Source organism: Thrips palmi, unplaced genomic scaffold (assembly GCF_012932325.1).
Source record: "Thrips palmi isolate BJ-2018 unplaced genomic scaffold, TpBJ-2018v1 HiC_scaffold_16, whole genome shotgun sequence".
In the NCBI taxonomy this organism is placed as follows: Eukaryota; Metazoa; Arthropoda; class Insecta; order Thysanoptera; family Thripidae; genus Thrips; species Thrips palmi.
Genome location: NW_023144625.1, coordinates 1049015 through 1070815, shown reverse-complemented (window position 1 = coordinate 1070815; position 21801 = coordinate 1049015). Strand labels below are relative to the sequence as shown.

Here is a 21801-nt window from a genome sequence, read left to right as displayed (position 1 = left end):
AAAATCCATTTCAAAAACAAGATAATTCAACTTGACCCTTTGACACTCTCAATTTAGCGGAAAATGGAATCAACTTAACCAAAGTCAAAATGCTCCGTTGAACATATTTTTGATAGCACTCTTTAAACCTTACGAAGTATTTTCAGCATACATATAACAAACTAAAATACTTTGTTATACGACGAAATAGTCCGTAAATTACGAATTATTTTCTTTGTAAGCTTACGTATGCTCAAAATACTTAGTCATACAAACTACTTTTCTTTGTAAGGCCCAAAATAGTTTGTTAGGTTTTCTCAGTGAGGAGATATATCAACCTGTATTTTTATGTATCGACTGTTAAAAGCTAGAATCAAGGCCACCTGACCCCCTTTCATTTTAAGAATTTAAACGGAAAGAAGAGCTAAGTCCAATAAATGCACCAGAGGAACCAACACTTTCTGCTCACCTCACCATAGTTCCACTTACCATGTCTCAAAATTCCACTATAAGTTGAGATTACTCTATTTTCAGTCACAGAAATTCCATTTGCAGTACCTGACACTCCTGATGTCCATCTCAAAATTTAACTTACGCTTCTTGAACTTGTTTTCATCTGAAAATTACTTTGTTTAGTTTAAGTTGTTCCTAACATTTTTTTCGCCTAAGAAATGGTCAAAATCGAGTTTTTCCCTTCATCTGCTTCCTGTATAAAATTTTTTCCCCCAATCTTTTTTATTTGTTGGACCAATCAATTTCCAATCAATTACAATCAATTCCAATCACTTCCAATCAGTGCAATCAATTTCATCTCCAATCACTGTACAAAATTTTGGGAAGTGATGGGGCCCTCGGTTTTTGTGCAACTGAATTAGTGGTACACAGTTGTACGCTACTTTGCACTAAAATAGAAAACTGTGTGCTGTTCTTCGCACGAAATTTGTACGAAAAATTCATTCGCACAAAACAATGTGATGTTGAGGACAAAATTCCTCATAACATTTCGTGTTGACATTTCTGTTACAACTTCTTCCAACTGCAATCAAACGACGATAGTACTTCTGAGATCAAGTACCTTGAGCCGTCTCAAAGCAAAATATGAAGCCAGAGATCCATTTCGTGGGCAATTTTATGCTTTCAGATGCATTTGGCCGTTCAGATGACCTGTCCGTTCTGAGTACAGACGAGTATGTGTGTACTTCGTACACAGATAAGTGCTGTATGTGTGCGTATCAAGACGAAATTTTTAGTGTGATTCGAAAAGAAGTTAAAAATTTGACTCAAATCGTGCGCGCAGTGACACCATGTTATTTTGTAGGGCTTTAAATCGTGCCTCATATCCGTACTTATTTGACTGGATATTTGATAGGAGGGTGGCTCAGCGGTGGCTACCAACCATTGGCAGTGGTACCAATGTGGTCGATGTATGCCACCCGTCAAAATTTAAATTTGACAGTAATAAGAAACAAATTTCCGGGAAATACAAAAAATTATCTAAAATGGTTTGTTTTGCGCTACGGTCCTCTTTACTCCGAGAGCCCAAGAAAACCAAACGAAATAACTCGGAGGCTTGCTCCTTGGGCTTGTCCTAATTGGACCCAAACTCTTCAAACGATACTTTGAACTTAATTTTGGTCAAATAATTCATGATGGATCAGCAAAACCCCTTTTTCGGCTTCTTGAGTTTGTTTTTGGGACGGTGTAGAAATGGGCTTGCTCTGAAGATATAACAGTAGCTTTAACTAAAAAATGGACACGTCAATAATACTTTTTAATTCAATATGGAGGCAAAAACAGTGGTGCATACAAGTAACATCATTAAACGTGCAACAGAGTCAAATTGAGAGAAGGCTTATGAAAAGTTGACCAGAATCAATCAATCCATGCCATCTTCCAAAGATCAACGGAAGCGTCCTTAAAACAAACGAGTCATATTTCAGAGACGGAAAGTCAAATTCCCATATTGTCATGTATTCGAATCGGAAATATAATCGTAATCAAATGAGGGCCTAAGACTTCCAGAGCCCAGTCCCATTGTTCTTAATGACTTCCCACTTAACGTCCAACAAAGAGAAAAAAAACAAGAATCTTGTAAATGACAAAATATAGAGACACGGATAGTTTTCCTAACATTAAACAAATTCGGACTAAATATCTTAGTTATGCGCCTCGCGAACAGTCTCAACCGTTACACCTAGGCCTGTCGCTTAGTAATCGTCTTCCGGAAAAATACAGCTTGCCGTTTTTCCTCAACGAGAGTGCCCAGTTGACACTGCTGCCATCTTGACTTAACTCCCATTTGCCAACTGGGAGTTCAAATCGTGTCCTTGAGTGTGGGTTCGCAGGTGCGTTTTCAGATGAGACTTTTGTCTGAACCTCTTGCTGCAAACCGCGCACCCAAAGCGCTTGTCTCCTGTGTGGATCCGGAGATGAACTCTTAGGCTGCCACCTTGGATGAACTTCTTGTTGCAAACCGTGCACTCAATAGGGTTGTCCCCTGTGTGGGTCCGGAGATGATTTCTGAGGCTGCCACTTTCAGTGAACTTCTTGTTGCAAACCGTACACTGTAAAAAATGTTCGGAATTTTACCATACAGTAGTCTAGGAAAATTCCTATACATGTATAGGAATTTCTGAAATTCCGACACATGTATAGGAATATTCCGATTTGTATAGGTTTTTTGCTATACGGACTGAAAATGTTTAGGAGTATTCCTATACATGTATCGGAATTTGAATAATTCCTATACATGTATAGTATTTTGCAGCCCGTGTATAGGAATATGGCCAACTGAAAAACAGAGTTTTCCATCAACCTTATTAACAGCGATTCAAATCGTTGTAATTTGATTAAACACTGGTGATCAATACGATTATTTGTGAACAACGTACAAAATAAACAAAAGCTGCTTGTTTGCCCGCTGTTCGTATTATCCGCTAGATGGCGCTAGTGTCGTTTTGACGGACTTACTTCTCGGTGTACGCTGCGGCTAGGAATTAGGTTGGGTCAGCGGGCTCGCGTCCCATTATGTTGTAAAGAAGTTGAAGTCATTTCAGCTCTTACTTCACGGAAAAAAATTACTTAGCTAACCTAGCTAATATTCACTAGCTAGACAGATTTAGCTGCACCGCTAAAAGTTTTATCGTTGCAGCTAATATTTAGCGGTCCCGCTAATTTTATTTAGCTGCTCTGCAAAGCATTTTAGCAAAGCAGTTTGCAGTTTAGCCGAGTAGACTTAGCCATCCTGCTAAATTTCGTTAGCTACCGAGGTGGCTAAGCGGCGAGGATAGTCTCAAGGTAGAAGACCGGACGTCGAGGAGATGGCGTGATGGCGTAGTGGTAACGTGCGCGCCTCTCAATCGGCAGACTCGGGTTCGAGTCCGGTAGATATCCATCGAACAATAACAACATTAGTCAAAAGGCTTAGATGTCGGTTGATCGGGTCAGTTGCCCCGAGCAGATAAATTTTGTGAATCTCTAGTGCTAACATGGCTTAGCTGCACAGCTAATTCGGTCCAGCTAATAAATTTAGCTGTACAGCGAAGGAATTACTTATCTCTCAGAAAGCGAATGTTTTTAGCTGTACAGCTAACTTTTACCTGTGCAGCTAATTATTTTTTTCCGTGTTCATTTTTGCTGAGGTGTTCCTTTCACCTTGGATGTTCAAGTGGTGTAGTTGGACTTTGCCAATGTGGAAGACCGGGATGAAGGATCACTAGTAACCCATATTCGATTATCTTTTAAGGCGGAAAATGCAGCCGTTATTATCTGACAGTTCACCCAGTTTGGCCTGCCTAATTTACACATTTTGGTGGAAATCCTATACATGCATTGCAGTTGCGCATTTCCGATGTATAGGAAAAATCCTACACAACGGATGGGAGAACGCCTATACACGTATGGTCATAATGCCGTACCGATGTATAGGAAAATTACCATACGAGTGCATGGTAAAATTCCTATACGTGTATATGTAAATGGCTTCATATACATGTATAGGAATTTGACTATAAATTTTTTTTTACAGTGTACACTGAAAGGGCCTTTCTCCTGTGTGGGTCCGAAGATGCATTCTGAGGCTGCCACTTGTGGTGAACTTCTTGTTGCAGACCGTGCACTCAAAGGGCTTGTCCCCTGTGTGGGTCCGGAGGTGTACTCTGAGCTTGACACTATCGATGAACTTCTTGTTGCAAACCGTGCACTCAAAAGGCTTGTCCCCTGTGTGGGTCCGGAGATGATTTCTGAGGCTGCCACTTTCAGTGAACTTCTTGTTGCAGACCGTGCACTCAAAAGGCTTGTCCCCTGTGAGGGTCCGGAAATGCTTTCTGAGGCTACTACCTTGGCTGAATTTCTTGTTGCAAACCGTGCACTCAAAGGGCTTGTCTCCTGTGTGGGTCCGGAGATGCTTTCTGAGGCTGCCACCTTCGCTGAATTTCTTGTTGCAAACCGTGCACTCCAATGGCTTCTCTCCTGTGTGGATCCTGACGTGCGTTGTGAGGTTGCTACGTTGGCTGAACTTCTTGTTGCAAACCGTGCACTCAAATGGCTTCTCTCCCGTGTGGGTCCGCAGGTGCACAGTCAGCTTGGACGCGGACTCATTCTTCTTGCCGCACACTGGACAGTCGTGACCCATTATGAGTTTGGGAGTAAGGAATCCCTGAAATACAGAAATAATTGGTCACGACTAACATAGAAAGAATAGCCTTCACGGTAAAAACGAAAACTGGTTTTTCCATGAAGTCGATGGTGAACGTAAAAGCTATTTCCAGGGAATTCCTGGGAAAACGAGGAACCGTTTTTACCGTGTTCAGAGGAAAATGAATACAAGTCCTGGTGTGGGACATGCATGCGTTAGAAATCGATGGGCAAGGTTTGTCAAATGTTTACACAACACTGCAAGAAAAAGTGTGAGTACTTCACCGAAAGTTACGAAAACTGTGGTAAAAAGAACAACAGGTTATGTCTTAAGTATGACGGCACTTGTAGAGCATGACAGGCCTGGACTGCACTTTTCATGCCGATTTCATTTCACTTTGTAACAATTCACTAATTTTTCTGTTGTGAGAAGTGTCACAAAATAGGCAGTGACTGAAAGGCTACTTTTAGCATTTGTGGCATTTGAAATGAGTGCAATACAAAACTTGAGATAACAGTGCAGGAACTACGTGCGGTCTTCTTTCATAAATTAGTCAAAATACGCAAAGTCCGTCACCCTCAGACTTTCATAGACTTTTTATCTTCTGTCGAAGAGTATTTTCCAGGTCAATAAAAAGTAAGTACTATTTCCTCAATATTTATGCAACATATTGTTCGTTATGTTGATTTCAATTCAGTTTGCCATTGGCAAAGAGTCAGTCAGTACGCAGTAGGGTACTTCGGAGAACACATCAACCGGAAGTCAGCGAACGAACAGGACGAGACGGGACAAACAAAAGAGCGTTGCGCGGCCGTGCTGAGCGGTGGTGGGGGTCGGAAGGTCGAAATTGTCGGAGTGGGGTTGCAGGCGGCGCGCGCAAGCTGACCCCACTCTGCCCATCCCAGCCCCGAACACCGCTCGGCGCGGCCTCGCGAGGTTAGTTTGTTTCTCGTTCTGTTGATGACTTCCGGTCTGCATTTCCTACGTAGTACCCTATTGACTTAAAAAAAAGTCTGAAGTTGATGACAAATTAGACTTTGTAGCGGACAATATTGTACATGGTTACAAAGGAAATACTACATATTATTGCTGCTTCAAAAACTACGGAAGCAAAGAATAAAAAGTCAATCATGGAGAGAAAAAAGTCAATACGAGTCTGAGAGTATACTTGCTGCATACGCATGAAAACGGTTATGGAAAAAGAGACAGATGTTCCGTAATTGGCAGGTACAGAAGACTGATTTGGGACCAGATTTTGTTACGTACAGGTTTGGGCCTTTCGTCAAACAATGGAAATCATCTACATATGTCCGAAACACCTCGTTACGTTTTGAGCTTGTGCAGAGCATTCTATTCGATTCAAACAGCAGATCGTGAAAACAGAAGCAAACTGTAGATGCGGTGTCACTTACCCCTCAGGTCTGTTTTCGTCAAGATCGCCGACACACTGGCAGAATGACCGAATCCCTCTCACTGCGAGAAACGACGGTGAGTTGCGGCAGACCACGCCTTGGCGGAACCGGCTGGATACTCCGTCCACGCCGGACTGCGAACGGTGCTCCGGGACAGCGTCGGCAATGTTGAAGATGGAAGTCTGGAGGATCAAAAACGGAAGTTTAAATTGGTTGTCCGGTCACGCCGATGTCGGACTGGCTTGGCTTGGGCTCACCTGATGACTCGCAGCCTCAACTTCCGGTTTAAAGTTCCGCTTCAATACTGGATAACCGACTGGCAGATGCGATAATTCAGAGGCGTCTTGAACCTGAAATGTGAAGAACAAAATCAAAAGTCAGATGTAACCGGAAACGACCGCCTACTGCAGTTGTGATGGGATGTCCGACGTTTTCGGCAGTGAATATTTGATTCTAGGGTTTCCCTCTGGCAAGACTACAGCGTAGTTAACGCGTCATTCAAGCGCACAACTACGCTTCAAGATTATTCCCCGTGCATTTAGATAGGAGGAAAGAAGCGGATGAGCTCTTGAGCTCTTGTGCGCTTCAAGTAGGGCGGAAACTAGCAACCTAACTGTCTACTTGGTACATAGTTAAAAATGCATGCTTTCAAGTACACACTTACTAATGCATTCTTGGTCAAGTACACACTTGGCTGCTTGGCAAGGAGACACTTAGAAATGCCTATAGCATATATGCTTTGCATGGAGTAATACGTCGCCATGCATGCGTTGGTGAGTGTGCACTTGCCAAGCACGCGTTGTACTAAGTAGACAGTTATGTTTTTGGTATACAGACTGTGCGCTTCACGAAAGGCGTCATACTACGCTTTACTTTAATCTGAGCTGGCAGATGACAACTGAACGTGGAATTTTAAAAGTTCATTAGGTTTAACATATTTATGTCGAATTAAGGTCAGGGATGATATCTGCGCCGTCAATGTTTTCGTACAAATGTCGTACGAGACAACACAGTTTTTGTGCAACTGAACTAGTGGTAAACAATTGTACGCTACTTTGCACTAAAATAGAAAATTGTGTGCTGTTCTTCGCACATCATATGTACGAAAAATTCATTCGCACAAAACAATGTCAGGTTGAGGACAAAATTCCTCATAACATTTCGTGTTGACATTTCTGTTACAACTTCTTCCAACTGCAATCAAACGACTATAGTACTACTGAGATCAAGTACCTTGAGCCGTCTCAAAGCAAAATATGAAGCCAGAGATCCATTTCGTGGGCAATTTTATGCTTTCAGATGCATTTGGCCGTTCAGATGACCTGTCCGTTCTGAGTACAGACGAGTATGTGTGTACTTCGTACACAGATAAGTGCTGTATGTGTGCGTATCAAGACGAAATTTTTAGTGTGATTCGAAAAGAAGTTAAAAATTTGACTCAAATCGTGCGCGCAGTGACACCATGTTATTTTGTAGGGCTTTAACAGGAGACTCCAGGTCGGCCGCCGGCCGTGCCTCGGCGCGCGGAGCCGATGCAGACCGAAATGAAAATCGCGATTTCTCGAAAACGGCTTGGCCAAAAAATTTCAAACTTGGTACAGAGACTGGCAATAGACCAGGCCCGCCCCCGGTCCGGTCAAATCCGGTCCGACATTGCCTGTTTGCCTACTGGCGTGATCGGCTCGAAAAACGGAGACCGCCGTATCTCGGCTCCTGGGCACGATATCGAAAATCGGGCTTTTCAGCGTTGTAGTCCAACTCGTTCCCTGCCGCCTCTCCAAATTTCAAGACAAAATCTTGAACGGTGTGGCCGTAATTTGGGAAACGCCGAGACGAAAAACGCGACTTTTCGGCGACTGGCGTGGCGGAGGCAGGCTGGAGGCAGGCAAACAGGCCTGATCAAGGGACCGGCCCCCGAAGTGCCCCCTCCGCACCTCCCCCGCCCCGCCCGCCCTGCACTGCACTGCCAGACTGCCATTGTAATGCGCCCGGCCGTCTGGGGCTCGCGCCTGCCTGGCTGCCGGGGTGCATCCACGCTACCTGCTCTAGCAGTGTCTCCGTCGCACTTGCAGTGACAGACGGCACAGACGAAGAAAGTAGCTGTCGACGTCTGGGATGGCTATGCGGACGCCACCTTTGGCTTCGGCGAGGAGGCGCGGTGCGGTCCCAGCCGATTCCGAGCCAGCCGGCGGCAAGGCAGAAAAGTTTATCAGAAATTGGCTGAAAATGGCACGTTTTTCAACATTTGTACCAATATGCGTTTCGAAGCGCGCTGATCAGTTCTATACCCATGAAAATTGTTCAATGATTTCTTGTCTAAATTGTGCTAGCAATTTCTCGTTTACACGCAATTTCCTAGTTTTTTGAGCTGATTCCGCCACTATCCGTAAAATATCAACTTTCCGAAAATTTCAAAATTTTACTTCCGCTCCTAGTCTCTTTTGTTTGGCGATGGCAATATACCTGCTCGAGGGTCGGAGCCAGGCATGTGGCCCCGCCTGCCCAGCCCAACCCAGCCCCATTCAGGCCAAACAAAAAAGACTAGGAGCGGAAGTAAAATTTTGAAATTTTCGGAAAGTTGATATTTTACGGATAGTGGCGGAATCAGCTCGAAAAACTAGGAAATTGCGTGTAAACGAGAAATTGCTAGCACAATTTAGACAATAAATCATTGAACAATTTTCATGGGTATAGAATTGATCAGCGCGCTTCGAAACGCATATTGGTACCAATGTTGAAAAACGTGTCATTTTGAGCCAGTTTCTGATGAACTTTTCTGCCTTGCCGCCGGCTGGCTCGGAATCGGCTGGGACCGCACCGCGCCTCCTCGCCGGAGCCAGAGGTGGCGTCCGCATAGCCATCCCAGACGTCGACAGCTACTTTCTTCGTCTGTGCCGTCTGTCACTGCAAGTGCGACGGAGACACTGCTAGAGCAGGTAGCGTGGATGCACCCCGGCAGCCAGGCAGGCGCGAGCCCCAGACGGCCGGGCGCATTACAATGGCAGTCTGGCAGTGCAGTGCAGGGCGGGCGGGGCGGGGGAGGTGCGGAGGGGGCACTTCGGGGGCCGGTCCCTTGATCAGGCCTGTTTGCCTGCCTCCAGCCTGCCTCCGCCACGCCAGTCGCCGAAAAGTCGCGTTTTTCGTCTCGGCGTTTCCCAAATTACGGCCACACCGTTCAGGATTTTGACTTCAAATTTGGAGAGGCGGCAGGGAACGAGTTGGACTACAACGCTGAAAAGCCCGATTTTCGATATCGTGCCCAGGAGCCGAGATACGGCGGTCTCCGTTTTTCGAGCCGATCACGCCAGTAGGCAAACAGGCAATGTCGGACCGGATTTGACCGGACCGGGGGCGGGCCTGGTCTATTGCCAGTCTCTGTACCAAGTTTGAAATTTTTTGGCCAAGCCGTTTTCGAGAAATCACGATTTTCATTTCGGTCTGCATCGGCTCCGCGCGCCGAGGCACGGCCGGCGGCCGACCTGGAGTCTCCTGTTAAATCGTGCCTCATATCCGTACTTATTTGACTGGATATTTGATAGGAGGGTGGCTCAGCGGTGGCTACCAACCAATGGCAGTGGTACCAATGTGGTCGATGTGCCACCCGCCAAAATTTAAATTTGACAGTAATAAAAAGCAAATACAAAAAATTATCTAAAATGGTTTGTTTTGCGCTGCGGTCCTCTTTACTCGGAGAGCCCAAGAAAACCAAACGAAATAACTCGGAGGCTTGCTCCTTGGGCTTGTCCTAATTGGACCTAAACTCTTCAAACGATACTTTGAACTTAATTTTGGTCAAATAATTCATGGTGGATCAGCAATACCCCTTTTTCGGCTTCTTGAGTTTGTTTTTAGGACAGTGTAGAAATGGGCTTTCCCTGAAGATTTAACAGTAGCTTTAACTAAAAAATGGACACGTCAATAATACTTTTTAATTCAATATGGAGGCAAAAACAGTGGTGCATACAAGTAACATGATTAAACGTGCAACAGAGTCAAATTGAGAGAAAACTTATGAATCGTTGACCAGAATCAATCAATCCATGCCATCTTCCAAAGATCAACGAAAGCGTGCTTAAAACAAACGCGTCATATTTCAGAGACGGAAAGTCAAATTCACATATTGTCATGTATTCGAATCGGAAATAAAATCATTTTCAAATGAGAGCCTAAGACTTCCAGAGCCCAGTCCTATTGTTTTAAATGACTTCCCACTTAACATCTAACAATGAGAAAAAAACTATAAGATTGTAAATGACAAAATATTGAGACACGGATAGTTTTCCTAACATTAAACAAATTCGGACTAAATATCTTAGTTATGCGCCTCGCGAACAGTCTCAACCGGTACATTTAGGCCTGCCGCTTAGTAATCGTCTTCCGGAAAAATACAGCCTGCCGGTTTTCCTCAACGAGAGTGCGCAGTTGAGACTGCTGCCCTCTTGACTTAACGCCTGTTTGCCGACTGGATGTTCAAATCGTGTCCTTGAGTGTGGGTTCGCAGATGCTTTTTCAGATGAGAGTTTTGCCTGAACCTCTTGCTGCAAACCGCGCACTCAAAGCGCTTGTCTCCTGTGTGGATCCGGAGATGCACTCTGAGGCTGTCACTTCTGGTGAACTTCTTGATGCAAACCGTGCACTCAAAGGGCTTGTCTCCTGTGTGGGTCCGGAGATGCGTTCTGAGGCTGCCACCTTGGCTGAACTTCTTGTTGCAAACCGTGCACTCAAAGGGCTTGTCTCCTGTGTGGGTCCGGAGATGCGTTCTGAGGCTGCCACCTTGGCTGAACTTCTTGTTGCAAACCGTGCACTCAAAAGGCTTGTCCCCTGTGTGGGTCCGGAGATGCTTTCTGAGGTCGCCACTTTGGATGAACTTCTTGTTACAAACCGCGCACTCTAAGGGCTTGTCTCCTGTGTGGGTTCGGAGATGCGCTCTGAGATGACCACCTTGGATGAACTTCTTGTTGCAAATTGTGCACTGAAAGGGCTTGTCTCCTAAGTGGGTCCGGAGATGCTTTCTGAGGTCGCCACCTTCGCTGAACCTCTTGCTGCAAACCATGCACTCAAAGAGCTTCTCTCCCGTATGGATTCGGAGGTGCGGTTTGAGCTGGCTACGTTGGCTGAACTTCTTGTTGCAAACCGTGCACTCAAAAGGCTTCTCTCCCGTGTGGGTCCGCAGGTGCACAACCTGGTTGGACGCGGACTCATTTTTCTTGCCGCACACTGGACAGTCGTGACCCATTTTGAGTTTGGGAATGAGGAATCCCTGAAATACAGAAATGATTGGTCACCACTAACAAAGAAAATGAAGCTTTCAGAAGAAAATGAATGCAAGTCCTGGTGTGGGACATACATGCACTAGAAATCGATGGGCAAGGTTTCTCTAATGTTTACAACACTGCAAGAAAAAGTGTGAGTAGTACACTGAAAGTTACGAGAGCTGTGGTAAAAAGAATAACAGGTTATGTCTTAAGTTGACGGCACTATTCTAGATCACGAGGTATGGACTGCACTCTTTGACGGTGTTATTTTACTTTGTAACAATTCACTTATTTTTTTGATGTGAGAAGTGTCACCTTGTAAGTATAACTATACTGGAGTAGGGACTAGGACGGCCCTGGACGCCGACTCGCGACCTGGCGAAGCTAACTCCTCCGCCAATTTGCAATAAATCTGGAATCCGAACTCACCGATGGCTTCCCCAAGGTCCACTACAACTAAACTTCACAACATTTCAAGTTTTGAACACACTCAGTTTGAACAGGGCTCTCGTAAAGTCAGCTACCGTTGAATCTGCCGTCTGGACCCGGGGACGAGCAACCGCCTTGTCTGCGCCGCGTAAGGACTCCGCCGAGTTCCGCCGCTTGGAGCGCTAGCGTCGCCCCCGCCCCGGGCCTCTAGCAGAAGCCAAGACGACGCGCCAAGACAAGACCAAGGCTCGCTCCCGCTCCCGTTCTTTCGCGTTCTTTGTTCAAGTCGCACGTCAGTCGCACGTCAAGTTGTTAACTCCTTTAATTTATGAGTGTCCTTGCCGTTAAAGGTTAGTTTGAGCGCGTACAGTGCAATTATACTTGAGTCAGACTTGTCGCTTTCTCGTCTGAACCAACTGTGCGTGGAGGTTAGTAGATGCCTAAACGTTCTGGACTTTTCAGTTTCATCGTCAACATGCCGCGGAAAGGCCGGAGGAGTTCCTTTACGCATGTCAAAAGCGGTCGTTTTCATCGGGACAGCGGTGGAGCCGGGCGAGGTTATGTTGCAGGACGACCCACAACGCCAGATGTACCGGTTAGTGTCTTTGTTGTCATTTCCCAGCTGAATGATTCCATTTCGTCTTTGTCGCTCTGTCTCTCTCGCACCTATACGGGAGTCCGCATGCGTGCGAGAGAGACAGAGCAACGAAAACGACTCTCGGAATCAGTCTACAGTGCACCCTAAAGCACAATAATGTACCTTTTTTTTTCTCCTGTGCATAGGTTGGGGAATTGAGAAGTCCAAGTCTCAGTCCTTCTCCCAGCCCCGTTCCCAGTGATGACACCAGCTTCAGTGACATCAGTATTGGTTCAATGCCCAGTCCAGGACCCAGTGTTGCATGTTCGGACAGCAATGACACCAATGATTTTATGGACGCACTGCAGGACTTTTCTGATAGTGATTCAATACTGGAGGTTTGTACTCAGTTTGTTCTGAAATATTCATTTCTCTCTTGATTTTGTGTGTTATTATTGACTGTAAAGAAATCTAATGTTGACTAATTTTTCAGGAAAATACTGCTTCATCAAAGGCTAAATTTCTCGAACAATCACTGGAGCTGATTCGTGCTGTGCTTCCCAAGCATTGGATTGTAATTGCAGACCAAGAGGGGTTCAATGTCGTGAAGCTTTCATTTGGAAGAGACCCAGCAATACAGCGAAATGTGTTTGTTACATTTGGCGGTGCAGTGCGAATAACTGTTCACAGGAAACCTATTTCAAGAGACCTGCAAGATTTCTTCCTTGACGGATGGAAGGAAAACATAGTGCTCACCTCTCAGTCCCAAAAGCTGTTTGTTGATAGGTTGCTAGCCATCGTCTTGAAAGTGAGAAGCTCTGAAATCTGTGCTGGTGCTGACAATGAAAACTTGAGTGATATGTGGGCAGCTGATGCATCTGGGTGTGTGGATACAAATCCATATGCAGAATCCCGTTATGTCAAAACTTTTAGAAGTAATAAATGTTCTCTCCTCGTTCCTGTTGCTAAGTGGAGATGCCCTGAATGCATGAAAGCTAATGACAGACTACGAGAGCGTTTCAAAAGCCACCAAAAAGAAGAAGTCCACCCCAACACTAGAAATGACTTCCTTGACCCACAGCAGGCTGCAAAGAAGCTGAAGAAGCAGCACGAAGAAATCAAGAAATCTAAGCTTAAGATTGATTATCTCAAGAAAGTGAGACTGCAACTTGAACAGGAAGGTGTGAACATAGACAGTGATGTAAGTGACTCTTTATTGGAGACTTTGAGGGATGCTGAGCTCACCCCAATGCAGAGCCTTTTCTTACAACAGCAACTCCATTATTCTACATTAAGTGACGCTAGGGCTATGAGGTGGCACCCTTCAATGATACGATTTGCATTAATGCTGAGGTGTGCTGCTGGTGCCAGTGGATATGAGGCGATTCGTCAATCAGGTGTCATCAAGCTCCCAGGTGAGCGAACTCTATTTGACTACACGAATGCTGTCCCAAGAGAGATCGGTGTTTTCCACAAGAAGTTAGATACAATTCATGAAAAAAATAAGGAGTATACAGAAGATCATCAAAATTTCCATAACCTTCTAATGGATGAAATTTATATCTCTCAGAAGTTGGTGTACAGGAAGGCTGATGGAAGTCTAGTGGGTTATTGTGAATTAACTGAAGTGGAGAAGGAAATGGACTTACTTGAAGAAAAGATACAAGGAACTTCCAAGAGCCAACCAGAAACTGCTAAGTGTATTTTGGCTTACATGATAAAAGGTGTAAGTAATTCAGTGAAGGAACTAGTTGCAGCATACCCTGTCAAAGCACTAAAGAAGGAAGATTTGTATGAACGTACTTGGGAAGTAATTTCAGCATGTGAAACTAGAAATGTTAAAATACTTGCTGTTGTGGCTGATGGTAATGCTGTGAATAGGTCATTTTTCCAAATGCACACTCCAGCCACAGTTTCTAAGTTGCATCCTGACTTAGTTTTTGACACAATTAACATGTGTGCTCCTGATAGAAAATTATATTTCATTTCTGACCCTCCTCATCTAATTAAAACGATTCGTAATTGTTTTGCCAAGTCTGGTCAGGGTAAGAAGTGCACTCGCTTGCTGACTAAGAATAAGCAGTATATTGTGTGGAAGACTATTGAAAGATTGTATTTGAGTGAAGTTCAAAATACTTTGAGGCGTGCTTATAAATTAACATCACAAAATGTTTACTTAAATAGTTATACATGCATGAGGGTGAATTATGCTGTACAGGTTTTGAGTAACACTGTTGGTCAGGATTTAAAGGACAAAAAATGGCCTGGTACAGAGGAAACAGTTAACTTCATTTTAAATTGTGACAAGTTTTTTGATAATCTTAATGGTGCTCATTCTGAAATGGGAAAAAGAACAGCGAACTCAAGATTGTCCCCTTATACGTCCACTGAAGACTGGAGGTTTGAAGAGTTGTTAACTTTCGAAAAATATCTGATGGATTGGGAGAAAGAAGTTGGAAATTTGAAATTGAATCAGGCTGCCAAAGCAAAGTGTCTTCTGAGTCACCAAACATTAGAGGGTATTTACATTACTATAAATGCATTTATTGGTGCTGTGAAGTTCATGTTGGATATTGGTGCAAAGTTCATTAATGCTCGTGTGTTTTGCCAAGACCCTCTAGAACAGTACTTTTCTAAGCAACGAGCCGCTGGAGGTGGGAAAAGTAATCCAACTGTGGTTTCTTTTCTTAATGCTGACAAGAAAATTTCTATTCACAGAGACCTGAATGTGAAACGTAAGGGAGTCAACACTTCAGAAGCCTCAAAAATGATGGAGGCTAGTGATGAGCCCTTACCTAAAAGAAAGAGGAAGAGGTGATTTGATTTGTGATGTATTATGTGTGAACTGTGATATGAGTGTGTAGGTTGAAGCTTTGCTGACTATTATCTATTGTTTTACTTGTGACAAAATGTGTAGTATTTTAAAAGAAAGACTTGTAAATATGATGCAAATACTGATTTTAAATTTGGATTGTATATTATTCATAATAAATAAAAAATGCCTGGTGTACTCTTAACAATTTTATTAACTAAAATGTTATACTTGGCTCAATATCACTGTACAAAATGACACTCTAGAAACACAAACACAATTAACATGTATATTGAACACAAAATCACAGCTGACTTACAATTAGTCTCAAGAGATACCACAGATAAATCAAATGTACTCCCCTAAAAGAAAACAAACATATCCAACCAACAAAATTTATATTGTCTTAAATTACTATTGTTCCTATGCATGAACAAAAACTAGTATGAAATGGCAAGTCCCATTTGCATGGGTTCAAATGTAATCACATAAAATAATACTCACTGACTTTGGCAATCAATTACTAATAAGAATACTGTGAAAAAAACAATCATAATCACTGCTTACCAATAAGGCGAGCTCTGAAACCGGGAGCAAGACTAGTCTTGTTGGCCTTTCCCGTTTTAGCTTTGGCATTCATCCGTCTCAACATGACACCTTTACCAAAACGATTTCCCAAAGATTTGATCACTTGAGTCATGAATCTGAATGACTCTTCATCAGACAGACTATTCCCTACAGTGGCATCCCACAACGTTGTCATTGCTGCGTTGGAAACCACAACCTCCATTACATCTTTATGAAGTGGTGTGCCTTGACGGGTCTCCAAACTTTGAAGTATTTTTGAAAGCTCAATGAAGAAGGGCAGTGCAGACTCATGTAGAAAGAAAAGGGATTTCTTGTTCAAGAGAGATGTCCAATACTTTGGACTCTTCTTGTCCATAACAGAGGGATGTCCAATCTGGCCAAATTTCTCCAGAATGCAGTCCCTTACATTCCTCATGTACCGGTTCTTTGGATAAGTGTATGCATTGCGGAAATGAGCTCGCAAACAAGACCCAGACACATGATGGACTAGCTGTAATTAAAAAAAAGAGCATAGTTATACTTTCAATGATAGATTAATAAATGTTTATTTTTATTTCTTGACTTACCTGCTGAGAAAGGTGGTGGTTGAAGTCATCTTTGGAAAGATGTTTCGTTGACAGCAAGTCTGAACCCCTAATTTTTGCACACATGGTAATGAAAGTCGAGTCCATAACTTTCTTAATGAAAATAAAAATAATATTCCATGCAATGCTCTCTTTGGTAGTGGTGACTTCTAGGAATGTGTCCATTAATTTCTTCCTTTTATCACTGTCACTGTAGATCTTGGAGAGTTCAGTCTGGAGAACTGGGCGGAGAGCAGATGGCATTGCCTTAGATCTGGCTTTAGAAGACAGGACTTCTTGAATGAGGGAGAGAACGATGGTCAGAAAAGCAGAACCATGTATATTCTGTTTGAGGTCCCCCAGCACAGACCGAATTTCCAAAGCTAATTGGAAGCCTGGTTCTCCTTCGGATGCATTGAACTCTGATATGACTTGCTCAATCAGCTGAGGTGCCTTTTCACGGGAAATTTCAATTAGTTCTTGTACAGACGGTTTCAAGGCAGCAGCATCTGAAATGCAAGAAACCAATGTTTAAACTTTACTGTGCAACAGGTGCAAGGAAGGAAGGAGGGTGCAGAATAAAAGGTTAGTCGTACCTTTCCAGCGATGCGTCTGCTCATGAGTTTTCCAGCCTCGCTCGGTTAAAATGTACCTACCACACGAGCCGCACTTTTTAAAGTATTTGGCTGGTGGCGGCTTCGGCACCTTGAACCTGCCCCCTTTCCCTTTTTCTTTGTCTTTGACAGGTGTTGACATGCAAGTTGTCGGGTCGTCTATGTCCCCCTCAAAAGAGGATTCGAACGAATCGTCAACAGGCGCAACCGAATTAAATGTTGAGTTTGCTATTCCAAACTCCTCATCCCCAAAGCTGACGTCCATTTCATCATCTACTTCTTCCGTCATTTTCAGTCACTCACACCGGCGAAATGTACACAAACACCATGCAAACACTGCGTGTCTTGGCTTCTACTAGAGGCCCGGGGCGGGGGCGACGCTAGCGCTCCAAGCGGCGGAACTCGGCGGAGTCGTTACGCGGCGCAGACAAGGCGGTTGCTCGTCCCCGGGTCCAGACGGCAGATTCAACGGTAGCTGACTTTACGAGAGCCCTGTTCAAACTGAGTGTGTTCAAAACTTGAAATGTTGTGAAGTTTAGTTGTAGTGGACCTTGGGGAAGCCATCGGTGAGTTCGGATTCCAGATTTATTGCAAATTGGCGGAGGAGTTAGCTTCGCCAGGTCGCGAGTCGGCGTCCAGGGCCGTCCTAGTCCCTACTCCAGTATAGTTATACTTACAAGGTGTCACACAATTGGCAAAGACCAAAAAAGCTTAAATGATTGCCTTACATAATCGCATTGGTGGCATTTGAAATGAGTTCGTTACAAAACTTGGGATAACAATGCAGGAACGGCAGGAACTACGTGCGGTCTTCTTGTTCATTACTGTGTCATAGTACGCAAAGTCCGTCACTCTCAGACTGGTATTGACTTTTTATCTTTTGTCGAAGAATATTTTACACACAGCAATAAAGAGCACTATATCCTCAATATCTATGCAAGATTTCGGACGTTATATTGACTTTAAGTCAGTTTGCTATTGACAAAGAGTCAATACGCTATTGACTTTGGTGGAATTGTGAATATTTGATAGCAACTGGTGAGAAAAAGTGATTACAAATCTGAGAGTATACCTGTTGCATGTGAACGCATGAGAACGCACACTCAACATCTTATGATCGTTTTCACACGTATTTCGATGGTTTTACATCCTGAGGAACACATATATGAACACGTACGTAATATGCTTAGTTTTCAGCGTACACTCTCAGAGCCGTACTGACATTTTTGTTTGTACTTTTACTTAAAAATTATTTACTGATAAAAATCTATCTGTAATGTATTGACATTTTGTATGTTAGCCTCACTAACAAATCTGTCACTAGTTATTTAAGAAGGATGGAGGCCTTCTGGGACTAATTTGTTAGTACCTACTAAGAGATTTTGTCAGTAGTAAGAAAGAAACGGAGTCAGTAGTAACTAATGAATAAAGTCAGTACATACAAATAAAATTCTATGTACATGATCAATATTTGTCGCAGACATTGCATATATTTTTATGGACTTGCAATACTTGTCACTGACTAACAAGTGGTCCAACAAGCTATCCGTTCCAAAATAAATCTTGTCGCTGAAAAAATTAGCATTGAAAGTGTCGTATAGTAACGACAAAAGTTTTGCCAGTGATTATTCTGGTAAATTTTTTTCAACAAATTTATCAACAATTTTATGAACAAATTTGTTACTAATGTACTAAAAAGATTGTCTATGGAATTGTACATATACAATGGACTTTTTATTCGTGGCATATGGACAAATTTTTAAGTATTATTGTTGCGTAATTCATATGCTACTGAGGAAATGTTGCTGCTGCTATGAACAAAAAGTCAGTATGGCTCTGAGAGTGTAAAGTATGTACGCTTTCATCGTATTACGCAAGATATTGTTGTAGTACGTTTGTTACGATGACCCTTTCATCATAAGAATCTGAGGGTGCGGTTCCGGAAAGAAGCACTGTTAAAAATTTTTGCTGAAAATTCAGACTTTTTTGACTGAAGTAAATATGCAGAACATCCTACTGAAAATTCAGACTAAATCCTGGTCTGAAATTTTCAGACTTACACAAGTCTTAACCTTTCAGGCAGGTCGTAGTCTGAAAAATTCAGACAAAATGTCTCAATTATTAGATTGTTTTGTCTGAAAGTGGAAGCAGGAAATTTTCCCGTAACTCGGTGAAATGATAATGTTTGCATCCGAACCTCAAAGGAGAGACGTATTGCAAGGGACCGTCTAGGCAAAAAAATTGAGTGTGGGAAAGTGTCCCCGAAGCTGGACTCTTTACTTCCCTGCACTCATCTGGAGCTGGCCTGACGCACCCAAGGAAACGACGGCACGGAGCCACCCGCGAGAGGTAACTTCAAATGTCAATTGTTAAACTCACGCGTTTGCTACAGATATAAATTTGGTATGGGAGCGTGTGTTTCGTCATAGCCAATAGGGTGATAGCCATTTCGGGTTAAAAATATGAAAAATTTAACAGAAAAAACACGTTTTTAACAACAGCAGGCTCTTTACCGACACTGGCGCCACCTGGCGGAGAGAAAAATGCTTTCGTTTTGTCTGAAGTCCCCGAAACGGAGTCGGATTAAATTGAATGTAAGACTGATTGTGAGTTAACCCAATGTTAGGTTGGAAGAAAGTTGTCCAATTTTCTCTTATGTTTGAACATATTTCAGAAAGTAGTCTGAATCCGAAATTCAGACTCTTGAGGTGTGAGAAGTCTGACGCAAGTTCATATGAATTTTGAGAATGAGTACAAATATTAAGACACTTCGAGTCTGAACCAAGCTTTCAGACAAAGCGTTTAAGAACTAAGACAAAAACTCTGATTTTTCAGAATTAAGTCTGTTTTACAGATTCAGACCGCTAAGTCTGACAAAATTGGTCTGAATTTTCAGAATTTTTTTAACAGTGAGGAGAGATGTTCCGTATTTGGCAGGTACGGAAGGTTGAGACAAACTTTAGACCAGATTTTGTTACGTACTTTTTCGGGACTCTGGCCTTACAATAAAAATTAGTTGTACCCTACATAACCTCGAAACACCTTGAAACGTTAGGAGTGCGTGCCAAACATTCTAATCGATTCTAACAGCAGACCGTGAAAACAGAACCAAACTGTTGATGCGGTGTCACTTACTTGTCAGTTCTGTTTTGGTGAAGATCGCCGACACACCGCCTGAACGACGGGATCCCTCTCACTGCGAGAAACGACGGTGGGTTGCAGCAGACCACGCCTCGGCGGGACCGGCCCCAAACTCGGGCCACGTCAGACTGCGAACGGTGCTCCGGCACTGCGTTGTCAATGTTGGAGGTCGAAGGCTGGAGGATCAAAACCGGAAGTTACGAATGATGGTCCGGTCGCGCCGATCTCGGACTGGCTTGGCTTGGGCTCACCTGGTGACTCGCAGCTTCCACTTCCGGTTTCCGGTTCCGCTTCAATGCTGGATCGCGGACCGGCAGATTGGATATTCGGAGGCGTCTTGGACCTGAAGTGTGAAGAACAAAATCAGCAGACAGAAATAACCGGAAACGACCGCCTACTGTAGTTGTGATGAGATGTCAGACGTTTTCGGCAGTGAATATTTTTGATTCTAGGGTTTCCCTCTGGTAATACTACAGCGTAGTTGCACGCGTCATTCAAGCGCACAACTACGCTTCAAGATTTGCATTTAGATAGGAGGAAAGAAGCGGATGAGCTCTTGAGCTCTTGCACGCTTCAAGAAGGGCGGACACTAGCAACCTAACTGTCTACTTAGTACATAGTTAAAAATGCATGCTTGCAAGTACACACTTACTAATGCATACTTGGTCAAGTACACACTTGGCTGCTTGGCAAGGAGACACTTACAAATGCCTTTGTTTTGCAAGGAGTAATACGTCGCCATGCATGCGCTGGTGAGAGTGCACTTGCCAAGCACGCGTTTGTAAGTGCGTGGTTGGCCAAGTATGAGTTTGTAAGTGTGTACTAAGTAGACAGTTATGTTTGTGGTATACAGACTGTGCGCTTCACGGAAGGCGTCATACTACGCTTTACTTTAACCTGTGCAGGCAGATGACAACTGAACGTGGAATTTTAAAAGTTCAACAGATTTGACATAATTATGTCGAATCAAGGTCAGGGATGATATCTGCGCCGTAAATGTTTTCGTGCAAATGTTGTACTAGACAACACAGTTTTTGTGCAACTGAATTAGTGGTACACAATTGTATGCTACTTTGCACTAAAATAGAAAATTGTGCGCTGTTCTTCGCACGAAATTTGGACGAAAAATTCATTCGCACAAAACAATGTGATGTTGAGGACAAAATTCCTCATAACATTTCGTGTTGACATTTCTGCTACAACTTCTTCCAACTGCAATCAAACGACGATAGTACTACTGAGATCAAGTACCTTGAGCCGTAGCAAAATATGAAGCCAGAGATCCATTTCGTGGGCAATTTTATGCTTTCAGATGCATTTGGCCGTTCAGATGACCTGTCCGTTCTGAGTACAGACGAGTATGTGTGTACTTCGTACACAGATAAGTGCTGTATGTGTGCGTATCAAGACGAAATTTTTAGTGTGATTCGAAAAGAAGTTAAAAATTTGACTCAAATCGTGCGCGCAGCGACACCATGTTATTTTGCAGGGCTTTAAATCGTGCCTCATAACCGCACTTATTTGATGTGATATTTGATAGGAGGGTGGCTCAGCGGTGGCTACCAACCAATGGCAGTGGTACCAATGTGGTCGATGTGCCACCCGCCAAAATTTTAATTTGACAGTAATGAAAAGCAAATTTCCGGGAAATACAAAAATAATCTAAAATGGTTTGTTTTGCGCTACGGTCCTCTTTACTCAAAGAGCCCAAGAAAACCAAACGAAATAACTCGGAGGCTTGCTCCTTGGGCTTGTCCTTATTGGACCTAAACTCTTCAAACGATACTTTGAACTT

General features: G+C 43.4%; 4 protein-coding genes across 8 annotated transcripts; 1 reads left to right on the top strand and 3 right to left on the bottom strand.

The window, feature by feature from the left end:
* Positions 1-2331: 2331 nt before the first annotated feature.
* On the bottom strand, positions 2332-6706 carry LOC117642295 (oocyte zinc finger protein XlCOF6-like). Of its 2 annotated transcripts, XM_034380337.1 has the most exons (5): positions 6692-6706; positions 6285-6377; positions 6028-6209; positions 4005-4636; positions 2332-2543 (listed from the first exon to the last, which is right to left on the bottom strand). In XM_034380337.1, the coding sequence occupies exons 4-5, from the start codon at positions 4610-4612 to the stop codon at positions 2417-2419; spliced, it is 735 nt and encodes a 244-aa protein (XP_034236228.1). In that variant the 5' UTR covers positions 4613-4636; positions 6028-6209; positions 6285-6377; positions 6692-6706; the 3' UTR covers positions 2332-2416. The 2 variants fall into 2 exon arrangements, with proteins under 2 accessions (XP_034236228.1, XP_034236229.1); XM_034380338.1 differs by lacking the exon at positions 6692-6706 and having other exon boundaries at positions 2393-2543; positions 4012-4636.
* A 3252-nt stretch (positions 6707-9958) lies between these two features.
* LOC117642524 (gastrula zinc finger protein XlCGF17.1-like) lies at positions 9959-21399 on the bottom strand. Of its 3 annotated transcripts, none has more exons than XM_034380783.1 (4): positions 21258-21399; positions 20258-20349; positions 20001-20182; positions 9959-11287 (listed from the first exon to the last, which is right to left on the bottom strand). In XM_034380783.1, exon 4 carries the CDS (start codon positions 11261-11263, stop codon positions 10472-10474), a length of 792 nt encoding a protein of 263 aa, XP_034236674.1. In that variant the 5' UTR covers positions 11264-11287; positions 20001-20182; positions 20258-20349; positions 21258-21399; the 3' UTR covers positions 9959-10471. The 3 variants fall into 3 exon arrangements, with proteins under 3 accessions (XP_034236674.1, XP_034236672.1, XP_034236675.1); XM_034380781.1 differs by lacking the exon at positions 21258-21399 and adding an exon at positions 20904-21040; XM_034380784.1 differs by lacking the exon at positions 21258-21399 and adding an exon at positions 20712-20733.
* On the top strand, positions 11912-15299 carry LOC117642519. 2 transcript variants are annotated; one of them, XM_034380774.1, is made up of 4 exons: positions 11912-12061; positions 12174-12306; positions 12495-12686; positions 12782-15299. In XM_034380774.1, exons 2-4 carry the CDS (start codon positions 12187-12189, stop codon positions 15104-15106), a joined length of 2637 nt encoding a protein of 878 aa, XP_034236665.1. In that variant the 5' UTR covers positions 11912-12061; positions 12174-12186; the 3' UTR covers positions 15107-15299. The 2 variants fall into 2 exon arrangements, with proteins under 2 accessions (XP_034236665.1, XP_034236664.1); XM_034380773.1 differs by having other exon boundaries at positions 11912-12306.
* Positions 15449-17540, bottom strand: LOC117642521. The gene is made up of 3 exons (XM_034380776.1): positions 16848-17540; positions 16255-16760; positions 15449-16178 (listed from the first exon to the last, which is right to left on the bottom strand). Exons 1-3 carry the CDS (start codon positions 17152-17154, stop codon positions 15657-15659), a joined length of 1335 nt encoding a protein of 444 aa, XP_034236667.1. The 5' UTR covers positions 17155-17540; the 3' UTR covers positions 15449-15656.
* Positions 21400-21801: the final 402 nt, after the last annotated feature.